This window comes from Scardinius erythrophthalmus (assembly GCF_964197995.2).
Source record: "Scardinius erythrophthalmus genome assembly, chromosome: 23".
In the NCBI taxonomy this organism is placed as follows: Eukaryota; Metazoa; Chordata; class Actinopteri; order Cypriniformes; family Leuciscidae; genus Scardinius; species Scardinius erythrophthalmus.
In genome coordinates this window covers 13388495-13404410 of record NC_138243.1, presented here as the reverse complement: position 1 = coordinate 13404410, position 15916 = coordinate 13388495, and the positions used below count along the sequence as shown (strand labels likewise).

At 35.7% G+C, this 15916-nt stretch overlaps 1 protein-coding gene across 2 annotated transcripts in view; it reads left to right on the top strand.

The window, feature by feature from the left end:
• The first annotated feature begins 10025 nt into the window (after positions 1 to 10025).
• kcnip3b (Kv channel interacting protein 3b, calsenilin) overlaps positions 10026 to 15916 on the top strand; it is a 35325-nt gene continuing 29434 nt past the window's right edge. The window contains exon 1 of one of the 2 annotated variants that reach the window (XM_081354569.1): positions 10026 to 10206. Coding sequence is in view for 1 of the 2 variants with exons in the window: in XM_081354568.1 (XP_081210694.1) it covers positions 10908 to 10913 (6 nt within the window). In the remaining variant the exon portion in view is untranslated. Of the gene's footprint in view, positions 10207 to 10618; positions 10914 to 15916 lie in introns of those variants that run through there. The other variant, XM_081354568.1, reaches the window with a different exon arrangement.

Below are 15916 nucleotides of genomic sequence, written 5' to 3'. Positions count from 1 at the left end.
ATGCTCTTTAGTCTTCATTTTCACAGCTCTCCTTAATTCTCAACATGACTAATGAACCAATAACTGTGGGATGTTTATCCAGAAAATGTGCTAGTTATTGTAGTGATTAACAAATTGAGCCCAATTGTAAGGCTATTGTGTACTTGTTAGGATGCTTGTTTTTCATCTGTGGAAACTTATCCTATATAATTGAATAGCAAAGCAAATCATTTGTCATATATTTTTATGCATGCAAAAAGTGTTTAATGCAGAGCTCCGTAGCGCATGACTCATATGAGCTGGTTATTTTAAATGTGAAATTCTCAAAACAGTTTTGCGCTTTAGTTAAAGTCGCAATGAAACAGAAGTTGCTATAGTCTTTTCTTCTCTTTTGTGATGTGAGTGAAGCTGCTACTCGAACGATGTAAAAACGATATTCTGCATAAATGGATGATTTTAAATACACTGACAAAAAACAATACAAGTTTTAAGGTAAGATATGACGATATATAACATTGATATAAGTGATCAGATGGATTTGGGATAAACTACCTATATTGTATTTATATAAAGCGTTCCCAGGCAAATTTGCTTCATGTATATGTATAGGCCTATAAGTAGAAAAAGATACAAAAACACTTACAGTTACTGTCACCTCCTGTTGCTTGACTGCTTCTGCTATTGGTCGATCTCATGTGATTGACAGGTTGCCCCGCCCTCACACCAGTAAACACGTCTGCAGAGAAGAGATGTCACTGCATCACAGCACAGCAACTGTTTAAAGATTATGAGAGCACATGACTTTAAAACAAAAATAGCATAAATAAATCATTTATAATAAATCCTGAATTGAATAAAGTCAATTTTGATTTCATGATGACTTACTATAACCGTAAAACTGATTTTGTTTGTATCTGATTAAATCAGTATACTACATACTATATACTTTAGCTTCATGACACTTTACACCAGTCTAATTACTAACTGGTTGTTCATATAAATAAAATATTTAAAACAGTGTTTTGCATATTAAAAGCAAATCATGTTGCTTAGTTGGGGACACTAAATATTCAACAGTATTATTGATTATTGATTATTTGACTGGACTGACGCTGCTGTATGAGAACTGAACTGAGCTGGACAATGACATCATTTTTTGCAGAACTGCAAAATAGATGAAATTAACTAATTTAATAATTGATGATCTTTACAACGGAACTGAATCAACTCTGAACTGACTTCAGCTGAACAACAGCAGAAATGCATCATTCTTCCTGTTATCACAGAAAAGCTCTTTTGAAACTATATGTATTGTATAAAGCGCTATATATATAAAGGTGGCTTGATTGAAAATATTCTAAAGACATTAAAAAAAAAATAGTTGGTTATTGTTTAATATGAGGTCCAATTGTAAGTTTAATCTACACACATACAATCAGGATGACTAAAGTGACAGCATCGACTTTTTTATGTTAAGAATAATTTTATTATTGAAAAATAATGCACACCTAAAGTGGTAACGAGACCATGGCGAGAAGCTTGGACAGTGTCTTTATGGGGTTTGTTCATTTGCTGTTTTAGGCTGTAAGGACCAGTGAAGTGATATGAAACTGTAATGCAGTCGACAGACCTGGAACTACTTCATAAGTTCATAGCTGTGCATTTACTAAATAATAACAGTCAGAATCAAGCATTCAACAGTAATGTTGTATAAATTGTCATAATCTATATAGCACAGCTCCCTTCGTCACAGCAATTACTGTTGTTAAAATGTAAACAAGCTGCACTCATTAAACTGAAATGCTTTAGAAATACCATCTTTGTCAATTGATTTTGTAATTTAACATATAAAAAGTCATCTAGCTCCTAAATGCATGCTCCCTACAGTCATTGTTTTGTCTGGAGTTTCGAAACAATGTCACAACAAAAGAGTTCCAGTCCTTAGATAGATATATATATATATATATATATATATATATATATCTTAGGTATGTGTAAAACTGTCAAATATACTTACACATAATCTACTGAAATAGTGCTTGCATTGTAAATCGTCTCTCGTTGTCATAGTCTCAGTCTCATAAAAGACCTGTCAAGCTATATTGTTTGGTCTATTGTCATCTGGGCTAAATCATTATCGCATGTGGTTTTGTGACTGACAGCGGGTCAGTGGCCCTGACTGGACTCATAAGAGATGAGCACAACGAGCGTGGCTGTCGTCCCAACGCTGAGCAGTGCTGTGCATCTCCATTTGACATTTCCAGCCGTTTGTTTCATCGTCACCCCGTGGGTGTGACGTCTTCCTTCTGACCCAGTAGCTTCAGGGCTCACACAAATGTCAATGGGCTTGCTTCCAGCCTCAAGCCAAGACCGTGGCAGAGGCCCAGTACATCATGCCTGCATGGTCTTTACATCGAAATCATATAGGTTCGACTAGCCAATCAGATCTTGGAGTGGTGCCCAGATGATGTAAGGGAATCACGTTAATGTTCTGAAGCTACTGTTACTCATGAACACTTTAGCTCCTGAAATAGAAACTGACTTAATTACAACTTAATGAGCAACTGTTTACCAATTTCGCAAGTGATTCTCATAAGATTTAAACGTTAACCTCGCTGAGATCTCTTTACCTCCATTTCACCTTTACTTTTATAATGAGTTTTTACAACAAATTATAGTCCTTGATCAAAGGTTTCATACAAATGTTGTTCGCTTTTCCACTTGAATGATGCGTCTGCTGATTTTATTTTAATGAAGATTCCCATTATAATTGATAATTGATAATTGATTATTGGGGAATCATAATTGATTCCCAAATGTTGTTTCATTACTGAATTATTTATTATTTTTATTTATTCAAAAACTAATGATATTCACCATAATATATGTAATATATTTTGAGTTTATCCTATTGAAATCATTAACTCTTTATTATTTATTGCTCAAGTCCAGCAGAGGGCACTGCTGCACAGATCATTTGATGTGTAAACATGTATTTCTTTCCTGCATGTACAAATAAACCATTTTTTTATTTTTTATAAGCTAAGTATTTGTTTGACATGATAGATAGATAGATAGATAGATAGATAGATAGATAGATAGATAGATAGATAGATAGATAGATAGATAGATAGATAGATAGATAGATAGATAGATAGATAGATAGATAGATAGATAGATAGATAGATAGATAGATAGATAGATATTTTGTCATTTGTAGTTCTCCCAGGCCTAAATATTAAAGAATTATTTAAATATATTAAATATTATTTGAATATACTTGTAATGATATATTATTAATATTATTATTAGTACTACTATTATTATTTAGTAACATAAAAAAAACAATTAGAACTAATCAAAAGAGCATTATTTAATAATCTAAATTTTACTTGGGGGCCTTATTTTTTATTGAATTAATTTGATATTTATAAACGTCTGCAGGGAACCCTTTGTCTTGGAAGGATTAATTAAGATATTTTTAATTAAAGGTTAGTATAGTGGCTTTATCATTAGAGCTTCTGGAAAATGTAGTGCTCTATTATATCTGCACTGAGGCAAAGGCTTTCCATTTGATTTTCACCCTAAAATGAACACAGGCACACATAAAACAAGAGTGTCACTTGTTAACTAGACTATGTTCAGCACTTCAATTGAGAATTAAAGCTTTATAGCCCTTAATAAATATATTTTTATATATTTATATATATATTCTTCATTTGAAAGAGAAATTCTGGTAAAACACATACCAACGCTTTACAGGACTGTTTGAAATTATTTTTCCAAGCAAGTGTTTTATTTTGACTTTATTTGTAATTAAGGTTTTCAATAAACTGGACAAAGCGTATTTGACTAGAAATAATAAAATAAACAGCATGCAGAAGGGGAAACTTTTATGTCTGTTTAAAAAAATATTGAATGAAGACACTGAGGTTCTTTTTGAAATGAAGCCCATGTGATAGATGATTGAGGTCTGCAGGAAATGTGATCACATATTTGTGTACTTTAGTGTTTGTAAGTCTCAAAAGAGTTAATTGTGTTCTAATTAAATCTAAGCAAATGTGTTAAAATATCATTTTAAAGTAACATTTGTTACCCACAATTCTCTAGTTAGTTAATTAGTATGGTACCTCATTAAGCTTATTATTGAAATATGAAGTCATGCATTCAACAACAACAACAACAAAGTAGTAGGCTATGACATGCACTAAATAAATACACGTAGTTAATAAAGGGGTAACTGTATATCTAAAAAATTTCATTCATTAATTGTTGTTTTGTTGCCTATGAAAACCTGTGTAGGTTTTTATGTGAAGGACTCGGGACGTTTTTGGCGGGGAAATCAAAAGGATGTGACGTTTACGTGCGCTACTGACAGCCTCTCTTCCGTTCAACACATCAAATGAAACAATAGTCTCACAAAGCCAGATACCTATATCTATAGCCTAGTGCAAATAAGGAATTTTAACTACCTCATCTGTCGACATGATGCCGGTGAATGTAGATATGGTGCAAACATATCCACATCGCTATGATCAGAGGCTTTCTTAACTGCAGTTTTTTTTTTGTTTTTGTTTTTTTTTTTTTCAGTTGAAAAACATGGGGTGATGTGAATTATTCAGGCCCACCTATCATCCACGTTCTGATTGAGATGATGGTGTCGAGATGTCCGTTAACAGATACAAAGATATTTCCAACTTCTTTTTACTTCTAAACGAAGAACGAAAAAGATATTCGCAGTGAGTATATCGTGGCCTTGAATCACGTTCAGCCTCTTCTGCGCATGTGCACGATCTACACGAGTGCGAGCAGTAAGCTGCTGGCTGCAGTTCACTTAACGGCCACCGGTGTCGCTAATAACAAGGGTTTCTGAATTCTGAAGACCTAAATCATTATAATATATATATATATACATATATTTATATACTTTATATATATATTCCGTTTTATTCACAGTTCTGAACTGATCTGAAATATGAGTCCTGAACACAGCTCATATTTATCAGGCTAAGTATGAAGAATATTCTGCATCCTGGGGCATCTTTCACCTTTCATTCTGTCATATCTTTATGGATATGTTATATCTGTGTGGATATTTACAAACCTGTTACAAATGACTGTAAATAGCCACAGTAACTTGAACAAGTTACGCGTGATATCAGAATTATGATGCTCTGACTGGTATTTTTTTACACAACATCTACATCTTATCGTTAAAGTAATGCATATTTCCATAGTCCTATATGAATAACCATTTGAAAACATTGTATGTTTCATACCCAGCAAAAAAATAGCATGTATTGAACCAAAATTTTAGAATCGTTATCAAAGATAGCATGTTGAATGTTTAAATGGTTTTAAATGAATGGAAAGCAAAATTTTATTCCAAATTAAAAATCTGCAATATATTTTGGCTTTAATAAAATGTCCCTATGACTATTATGACTAGTGATTGGCTGTTCGCTGCTGATGTCACACCTAAACTCCTAAACTCAGTATCATAGCCTGAGTTGACAGAGAAAGTTGATGATCAGCATCATCGTACCAACAAAGCCTGGTTGGATTGGTTTGGTTTTGTCAATTCGAAACTAATCCCGTAACCCTGAGTTTGTTCAACTACCATCATGGTACAGGCCCCTGGTGTGTGTCAGTGTAATAGATCTGTGTGTGTTTGGTCTTAAAAGTGACAGCAGCCTAGACCTGCTGATCTATGTAATTATTGTGAATCAAACAAAAGATAAAATAACTTACTGCTCTTGACTGAATAATGTTTTTAGCTTTAATTCATACAGTGTAGACTATGCAATATTTTATTTTTACATTTGATTATTCAATTTCTGGATTTTATTGACTTGTTCCAGTTTTGTTAAGATAACTTGTTTTGTTACAGGTCTGCCAGGTTCCTGCACTACATTTCCCATCACTCTCCTCTGTTCCCACCTGCACGTCTTTCCTAATCACACACACCTGCACCTCATCATGACCACCATCACCATCATCACCACCTCTATAAAGACTCACTCCTCACCACTGTTCGGTCTCATTCGTTTGATGAAGAGGACTATACTTACCTTCTGTGCAATGACCTACCTGATTTCTCCAGCGATCTCTCGCCAGTCTCCACTCCAGCATCATTCTCCAGCGTCATTCTCCAGCGTCCTGTCTCCAGTCTCCTCCGTGTGATTCTCCCAGTGTCTCCTCCTTCCTCCGTGTCTCCAAAGTCTTCAACGATCCTGTATTCCATCCTTCCACGCCTTCATCAATCCATCAACATTCCTGTAAGAAGATACAATCCATTCACCGCCAGCATCTCATTCTCCAAATCATTGCACTTATTACTCACCTGCTTCCAGTTCACCTGCTCAGCTGTTGTCCAAAATAAACATCTAGTTTGCTTAATCTGTCTTGTGAGTCTGATTCCGTAATAGTTTTAAGTCATGTGGAACCACAATAACTAAGAAACAGTCCTAATTTGTATAAGAGTTGATTTACATTATTTTCACACATTAAATATTGTTTTAAATTGATTTATGATCCTTTCTTTATTGGTTAAAAATATCCTTTTTTTATATTTATAAAATATTAGTAAGACTGAAGGTACTGGTCTAAAACAATGGTGTAACTTTAACATTATTCCACACCTAGGTCTTGAAATAAAATGTAAATTAACTGTACAAATATATATTTTATTTTTAAATTGTAATGTCGATTAAATTGTAATTGAACACCATTATTGAAAAGTTATAAACCATTTATATTATAAATTGAAGTCTTTTGAGATGCATTTAGGTATAGACACCTCCTCTCATTTTCCTTTCAGGACTAAATTTGGATTACTTCACTTCACCTTGCTCTAAAGATAGTGACAGAGGAAGGCACTTGGGTCCAGTTAAGCCAAAGTAGAAATCTATTTAATGGCCTGAAATATGATCATGCATACAAAATAGCAACAAGATCTGTAAAACATTGCCAAAAGCAGCTTTAGAGAGTGAAAACTAAGGACAAAGATTTCAGCTAAAGGTGATAAATGGTAATGTTAATGGTGCAAATCTGAGGGGGCTCAAGTCTTCAACCCCATTATTACCATTGCGAGGCTAACCCATCGTACCAGGCATACAAATTGAGTAATTTTTGTCTGTGCAAGGAATTCACCTTCAAGCAAACCTCCGGTCCCCAAAAATAAACTAATAAACCTCATTTATCTTCTAAATCTCTCACGCTCCACATACGTTGATTGTGGCGAAACTTAAGACCGTTGCTCCTGCAGTTACGTTAAAGAACAGGGTGGTGAACTCATCTGGAAATGATTAATTAAGCTTGTGAAGCACCGGGGGAACAGTGTAGATAAAAGCACTTTTGTACAATCAGAAACAGAATGAGTTTAATGAGGAGCCTTACACAGATTGGACCTTTCTCCTCCATTGAGTTAATTATCCAATCAAATAAAGACACCGTCTGACACTTTCTTATACTATTTTCACCCTTTTTTAAACATGCATGAAAATGACTGAGAATTACTGAGCACCTGGTCACCACTAATTTACCACAACTTCACTCTCTGAGTTTCTATTAGTCATGACATGAAAAATAAAATTGTCTTTATACCATTGAAACATCCTGAGTCTTAGCTTAAAATGTCCTACTGCAAAAAAAAAAAAAAACATTAATAGTGTGCCAAAACTCCAAAAATGGCTTGTTTGGATTTTGTCTGATTTCTGATGTCACGTTTCACAAATACATTTGCATATGACCGCCTCTACAGCAAGACATTGACTAATCATTTTACATCATCGCACCATTGGCCACGCCTACTGGTGTTCATACGCTTAAAGGGGCGGTCACACTGCACTTTTCATTCCATTGACTTCCATTCATATGCATGCGAATGTGTCAGACTGGAAAAGTTTAGCATTTCACTGCGTTCCAATTTTCCAGTCCAAAATAAAATAATTATAAAACAAGTACACATAAATTAGTTTCTCTAACAACATCACGGAAGTTACTGACCAGCTTTGAATAGTTCTGTCCTTGGCCTCATTGAGTTTAGCTGGCAATTGTCTCTAGCAATTTAGCTGGCAAATTTCCTTTAGCTGGCATTGCCTCTAACAAGGCAATGTCTCTGAAGTAAGAAAGCCAGATGGAAGCAGAAGGGGTGGATGGTTCAATAGCTTTAAGATAGTCTTTTTGTAAGATAATAAGATCCTCTTTTGATGAATATTTAGCATAAGTGTATAGGTCATCTAACAGTAAGAAGAGCAAGGGGTCCTGAGGTATTTCCAGATGTAGAATATCAGAGAGGACAGTACATAGAAAGGTCCATAAAGCATATGCAAATAAGAACATTTTATACAATAAACTAATATGTGCCCTATTAATAAGTTCTCAAGTCTTGAAATTATTTGAGGCCCTCCTCACGAAAAATGGAATTCAAGGTGTGAATACCACAATACCACATTCCGGTACGCAAACAGTTATTATGCCATAAACGTGTTGTCTTTGTATATAAAAAAGGGTCTCCCATATTTCTCTCAACCTTTTTCCATAGCCTACATCAAGGGAATTTTCAACGATTGGTCCCTAATGAGTTTTTAGAAATACTTGAAAAGGGGAGATCTCGTAAGCGAACAGCTAAGATGATATTCGCTTCTATCTCGCCAAGGAACAAGAGATTTACGGTTAACCCAGGTTTTAAGTGGTATTATTTTAAATGCTAAATGATCTGATTTAAAATCCGGAAGTGACAAACCCCCATCGAGTTTCTTACGTTGCATTGTTTTCTTATTCCATATGAAACTAAAAATAGATACTTTGAGCTCTTTGAAGAAACTTTCAGCTGGTGATAACGGCAACATAGAAAATAAGAAATTGACCCTAGGAAGGACATTCATTTTTATGGTAGCTATTCTTCCATGTAAGCTAGATTCCTGTCTTGCTGTTTCATTAAGGGGCATTAAGAATGATTGATTTTGAAGCCTGAAAGCTTACCAAATATGTTTTAAATGAGATTTAAACATTCGTGTATGGACATTGAAGACATAGAGCAAAATATCGTCAGCGTAAAGACTATATGGCTCCACTATACTGACAGAGTAAAAAGACACTAAGAACCGGTGAGTACACAAGATGAACAGCTATTATAAATTCTTTGAACCATTTCAATAAATCCATGTCCAAGCCCTACATGTTCAAGAACTGCCCAGAGGAAGCTCCACTCGATTCTATCGAAGGCTTTTCCGCATCCACTGAGATGACTGCGGAGGAGGCCGAGTAGGAGTTGGATCTGTCATGATATGTAATAATCGCCTGAAATTATCTGATGCAAATTGATCTTTGAGAAAGCAAGATTGATCATAGTTTATAACCTTATCTATACATTTATTTAGTCTAAAAGCTAAAGTTTTGGCAAAACGTTTCGCATCAATGGTGATTAAACTAATAGGATGATAACTAGCGCATTCCACGGGGTCTTTATCTTTAGGTAAAAGAGTTAGCTGTATTTTGGTCCCTGTCTAGGGCTCCATTTTCAACCGCAAAATTAAATGAATTTAGAATAAGTGGCGCCACTATATCCCAGATCACGGGAATTTACTCAGGAGGGATTCCATCACTTATACTTCTTCACTAGTTCTTTGGCATAGAGTCCAGGGAACATTTCAATTCTTCAAGTGACATGGGGCAATTAAGCATATCATAATATAACCCTCATTCATTTTAGGAAAATGAAATTGTTCAAGAAAAGATGTGTATCTGATGGCACAAAGAAGAATCAGAAGTATTCAACTGTTTATAAAAAGTTTGAAATATTCGGTATATCTTCTGGCTGGGTATATAAAACGTTAATCATTCTTTATTAAGTCTTTATTAACTAACATTAAGTGAATCTAAAGGAACACATTAAAATAAATGTAAAAAATCCATGTAGGCCTGACCCTTTTAAATTCAAAGCACAATGGCATAAATTATCCATAGCCCTGGCAGTTGTTGTATCCATCAATAATCAAACACACCTGCCTCAACTCATAGGCTTGTTAGCAGAGACACTAGCTGAAATGGAAAACCGTCTCCGAGCAACACACACAGTAACGTTCCTAAAGGAATTTGCGTGCTTGAACGAATCGGTTGAATGAATGATTCAGTGACTCGCTCACTTGTTTCGTTTTGAATGAATCATTGTGTTTGACCGAATCTGACAGGAAAGCCAAAACACGGACAAGAGTGACTGAACGGGTAAGTTTATAATGGTCTTGCTCGTATATTGTGATTAAATCGTCATTCCTGTATGATCATGAAAACAAAATTTGCCTTTTGCAGTTTTTGACTTGTTTTTCCTCAAATTAACTTTTTTTTTGGGATATGCTAGCATGCTAGGTCACTGAGAAAATCAGGAAAACATCCAAGATGGTCGTCAAACTCGTTATATCATATTTTTAAAACGTAAAATAATAATAAATAAATAAATATACTAATCACTAAACCAATACCCTATATTGAACAAACTAGAATAAATGAATAAATTATTTTCTTTAAAAAAGTGTAGGGACTAAATAGCAACATTCAACTAAATAGCTTGTTTTTATTTTTAGCAATTCTAAAACTACAACATCATTTGAAATAGCCTGTGTGTGAATCCGGGGAACCCAGATATATCACGTTGAATTTAACGAATGACTGAAAAGACAATCTGTGACGAGCTTTTCCACCGTTCATCTCTCTCTCTCTCTCTCTCTCTCTCTCTCTCTCTCTCTCTCTCTCTCTCTCTCTCTCTCTCTCTCTCTCGTGTCCCATCCTCTCTGTCACTAGAGGTCGAGCAGTTCTTTTTTCACATATAGCCATCAATACAGATAGTAAATGAGAGCGCGCGTGAACATCTGAGGATTCGTGCACATTCATTCATTCATTTAGTCCTCAAAACAGACAACCTGAACAACATGCAGGTAAGATGCTGTAACTTACCTGAGAGGAAGGCTCGACGTAGAAATAAACGTGTTCTGGTAAACGGTTTTTGATTGCAAAGAACTTGACCCTACTATCTATTTATCTTTCTATGCCTTTCACTTTGAAGTGTTTAGAAACTTTAATTCAATCCGCATATTTCCAAATGACAATTAATTTTTCTACAGTCAATTAGATTACATGTCTAATGTATTGCTCATGTAAGTGTTACATAAAGATAAAAAAATTTGAAGGTTGTTTGTTTCCTATTTAACTTTCTATCAATGCCATGCTCTCTAACATGGTCTTCAATCAGACTTTGTAAGAATTTCTAAAGGCTGGTTATTCATACCAAGCAGTGGAGACTGCAGTGTGTGCCTGTGTGTGTGTGTGTGTGTGTGTGTGTGTGTGTGTGCAGGTTTATATTACATTTTGGGGACCAAATGTACCCACAAGGATAGTAAAACCTGAGATCATGAGGGAAATTGATTAATAAACTTACTAAATTATATTTGTTTGTTTTTCTTTTGTTTGTTTTTTATGTAAAAAAAAAAAGGCAGAACATTTTCTGTGATGGGTTTAGGGGACAGAATATACAGAGTACAGTATAAAGACCATAACGTCTACGGAGAGTCCCCAAAAAGATGGTAAAACCGTGTGTGTGTGTGTGTGTGTGTGTGTGTGTGTGTGTGTGTGTGTGTGTGTGTGTGTGTGTGTGTGTTGGAAGACAATTAGCCTAAATTGTCTTGAGAGGAGCCCTAAGCCATTTTCATCTACAAAGTTTGTTGGATAGAGACTTTTATAACCAGTAATCTGATTATTATGTAACACTGTGCCTTTTTTAGGCTACTTTAGAACAGCCTGTGTCAGGAATTTGATATCATGCCCTTCACATCCTTTGCCTAACGTAATATAAGAGCTTTTGGATGAAACGGGGGAAAAGGGACAAAAATAAATATTTCAATATCTATACCAAATTTCTAAATGACTGTAAAGGAATTCTGTGCAATTCTACCCACATTTTATTTTAATATTTTACATTATTGCATTTCCCCATTATAGTGATATTTATAGTTACAGATAAATACTTTATCCACTTAAACAGATGTGCAAGATAAAAAGAAAAAAAAGAAAAAACAACATCAGTGATGGCTTATGTAATCACTGGCATAGGAACAGTGTGTTCATAACTGTTGCTTGATATTGTCATGTGCGATTGACTTTTTGTGATAGTTTAAAGCTGAGGAGTTTGTTCTCCTAAAACACAGTAACCAGTATTTGGTGTGAGTTATATTTTCTATATTTACTGTGAAAGATGGTCGAAATGAAAAACCTGAGGTATATTTACAGTTTGAAATATTTGTATACTGCAATTGCAACACACAAAACATGTTTTTAAAAATGAGCTAGATTTGTTTAGACCATTATCAGTTATTTAAAGGGCACCTATTATGCAAAATTCACTTTTACATGGTGTTTGAACATAAATGTGTGTTGGCAGTGTGTGAGCAAAACCACCCTAGAATGATAAAAATCCACCCAGTAGTTTTTTTACTATCTCAATAAATCATAAGCACTGTCTCAGAACGAGCTGTTCTAGATTTTCCTCATTGTGACGTAGAAATGAGCTTAGCCCCACCGACGCAGCTTGATTGACATCTGGTTTTGGCATAGACCCCGCCCTCGGTGATCTGCATCCTCCATTCTTTCAACAACAGCCGGTAATGTCTCCTAAGAAGTGTAGGTGTTCTGTTGTGGGATGTAAGAATGGACATACTAGTCTTCACTGACATCAGAGCCACTGGAAACGCAGCGGATGGATTTTATTTATGAAGAAAAGGCACCACTTAAACTTCCTAAATACAAGAATCATTTTCTGACTGACTGTTTAGTGAACGAGGGTTAAAGTTAATCCTCAAGTGTGGATCGTTGCCTACTGTTCGCGATCCAACGTCACCTCCAGAAGAAGTAAGTGTATTTTATGATTTTTGAGCAAATAGTCATTTCAATCGATGTCAGCCAGTTCAACAACAAATGCGTCTAAAGCTATTTATTGTCGTCGTCATAGGATGTCTCAACAAACAATGTCACGTAGGCATTTCTTTGCAGCATTTATAAATGTAAATAAATTAAGGTCTGCTCTATCTCCATAGACAGTATGCTATATAAACGTCTATCTCCCTCCCCTTAAGAAATAAATAAATAAATAAATCGTTTGTACTTAGGAAACGTTATCACAGTAGTGTGTGTGTGTGTGTGTGTAGTTTCAAAAAATTGCGCGAACGTTATCACAGTTCTTGTGTGTGTGTGTGTGTGTGTGTGTGTGTGTGTGTGTGTGTGTTGCACATCCATAATGGCAAAGGGGACGCGACTAAAACTTTGTAAGTACATAAATGTATCAAAAAACCATTCCGAGACGTTTAGTCCATTCTCATTCGTGTTTATTCTGTGCCGGAGTCTCTTCATCATCTAGGTCCAGCAGCAAGGCGGGGATATGCAGCTCATTTACATTTAAAGTGGTAGACGCCAAAACAGCTCTTTTTAAAACAGGCCCCAAAAATGACATTTTCAAATGGTTATAATAAATTAACTGTGGGGTATTTTGTGCTGAAACTTCACAAATACATTCTGGGGACACCCAAGACCAAAATTACATCTTCTAAAAAGGGGCATAATAGGTGCCCTTTAAAGCAAGTATTGTATTGATGGAATGTCAAAATGTGTCACATACACAAACAACATAGAAAGTAAACTTGGCTCACCTTGGTCAACTCCATGGCATTCTCATCTCTCTGATCATAATAGGAGATTCGTTTCTGGGTTCCTGAAAAATGAGATGTAGCTTTCACTAGGGGGCCCGCCTCAGTTTGAACAGATGTAATGCTGCCTCTTCATGCTGGCAGGCAGACTGTTTTAAAATTCAAACACCATAACTCTAAGTAGTCTTTAATAATTCAGTGAACATTTTGCCAAATTCTAGACAGGAAAATTTCTTACTCTGGTCTCAGAGAATCTTTCACAAGAAAAACCCAAAGTACAGCCCAAAGGCAACATTATTGGGTGGGCAGAGAACAAGAGGACTGGATAAATGTGTTACTGTTGGGATTAAGATTATGAACATGCATATTTTATAAGTGTAAGAAAGAACAATTTTGGCATTTTGAACCCCAGGGCCTAACCATGGTTTCTCATATATTAATGGATTTTCTTTTTTTGGAAATTCATGTGCTCAGTGTTGTTTATGTAATTATTTATTTATTTATTTACCCTGTAAACTGAAGTTGGTGTCATTGGTGCTCTAATTATTTTCAACTCAAATAGTTTGCTGTATAGTTTTGATCAATATCCTACAGCTGCTCTACAATCTTCTGCTCTGCTTAGCTGATAGTTGCTCTATAAACTGTTCGGATATGTGATGCTCTAGAATAAACTCAGAGGTGTTGAGCTCATAGGCAGAGCTTGTGTAAGGCTGAGGATGGCTTAAGCCCTATTCGCACGGGATTAGTATTATCTGGGGACCTCGTGTGATTTCGAAATTATTACCCACCCACATCTGAATTTCGTGTGGCGCATTCACACGGGATAAGCGAAGCCTGTGATTTTACTCAAATTTACTGACTTATCTCCCAGATGTGGTGTCAATTGGCTATTGCTTGTAAATGTCTTGTCGTTATTATAGGTCTAACGTTAGCTGTAGGCATATGATATATCATAAACATAAGAATGTTCCTTATCGCATGCTATGTCATTCATTTCCATCTAATCATGGTTTTCAGCTTTTTCTTTCTGCAAATTGTATAGTTGTATGGTGTATAGCGATATGACCCAGCACCCAAAATGCTATCAAAACACTCCAACTCAGCCTCCGTTCTTCGTGAAAGATGGGTAAAAAAGCGCACAGGAAACAAAAACCTTGAAAAAAAGTATAAATGACCCCGCCAAATCACAGAGATGCCGATTCGTACGGGACTAATATTATCACAGTCAAGTCAAGTCAAGTCAAAGCAGCTTTACAGAGATAAACGTATAATTTAAGGTAACAGAGATTGTTTTGGCTTTATAGTGGTTCTTTAATAAAGTTATTTTCCAGCTAAAGTTAGTTTTGATTGATTCGCTTCCGTCGCAACGATCATTCGTTATTAAATTTGGGGCCGCTAAGACGACACCATTCTCTCTACACAGACTTTAAAACGCGAACCTGTGAGAAACGCTGATGGCGTTCACATGCGCATTAAGAATTGGTTCTATAGTTATGTGCGTTTGAATATATGTGCGCAGGTTTGGAATTCCCTACAAACCAAGCCTAAACAAAGTACTGTTGTTTCCTTATAATTTTTGATACAGAATTTTATTTTATTTGATCAATTCGGGGTAGGTACGCAAATTGAGTGGTAAAGGGATCCTCCATAGGGAGAGACTAGTTGGCACTTCAGCACTGCATTGTCATCGGGTCCGGACAATAGTAGGAAGACTGTTCCAAAGTTTTGGTGCTAAATAGGAGAAGGATCTACCGCCAGCAGTCAACTGGCCGGAATTTTGAGATCGCAATAGACCTGAAGGACTATAATGCATTAAGAATCTCGCTCAAGTACTGCGGAGCTAAACCATTTAGTGCTTTGTAAGTCATCAGCAATATTTTAAAATTGATGCGATGTTTAATAGGCAGCCAGTGCAGTGTTGACAGAAAGGGGCTAATATGGTCATACTTTCTGGTTCTGGTAAGAACTCGAGCTGCTGCGTTTTGAACTAGCTGTAGTTTGTTTATTAAGCGTGCAGGGCAACCACCCAGTAGAGCATTACAATAATCTAGCCTTGAGGTCATGAACGCATGAACTAAATGTTCCGCATTTGTCAATGAGAGGATATGACATAATTTAGATATATTTTTAAGATACTAGACACGTGACTTTCAAATGAAAGACTGGTATCAAAGAGCACACCCAGGTTCCTAACCGACGATGAAGACTCGACAGAGCAGCCATCAAGTGTTAGACAGTATTCTAGG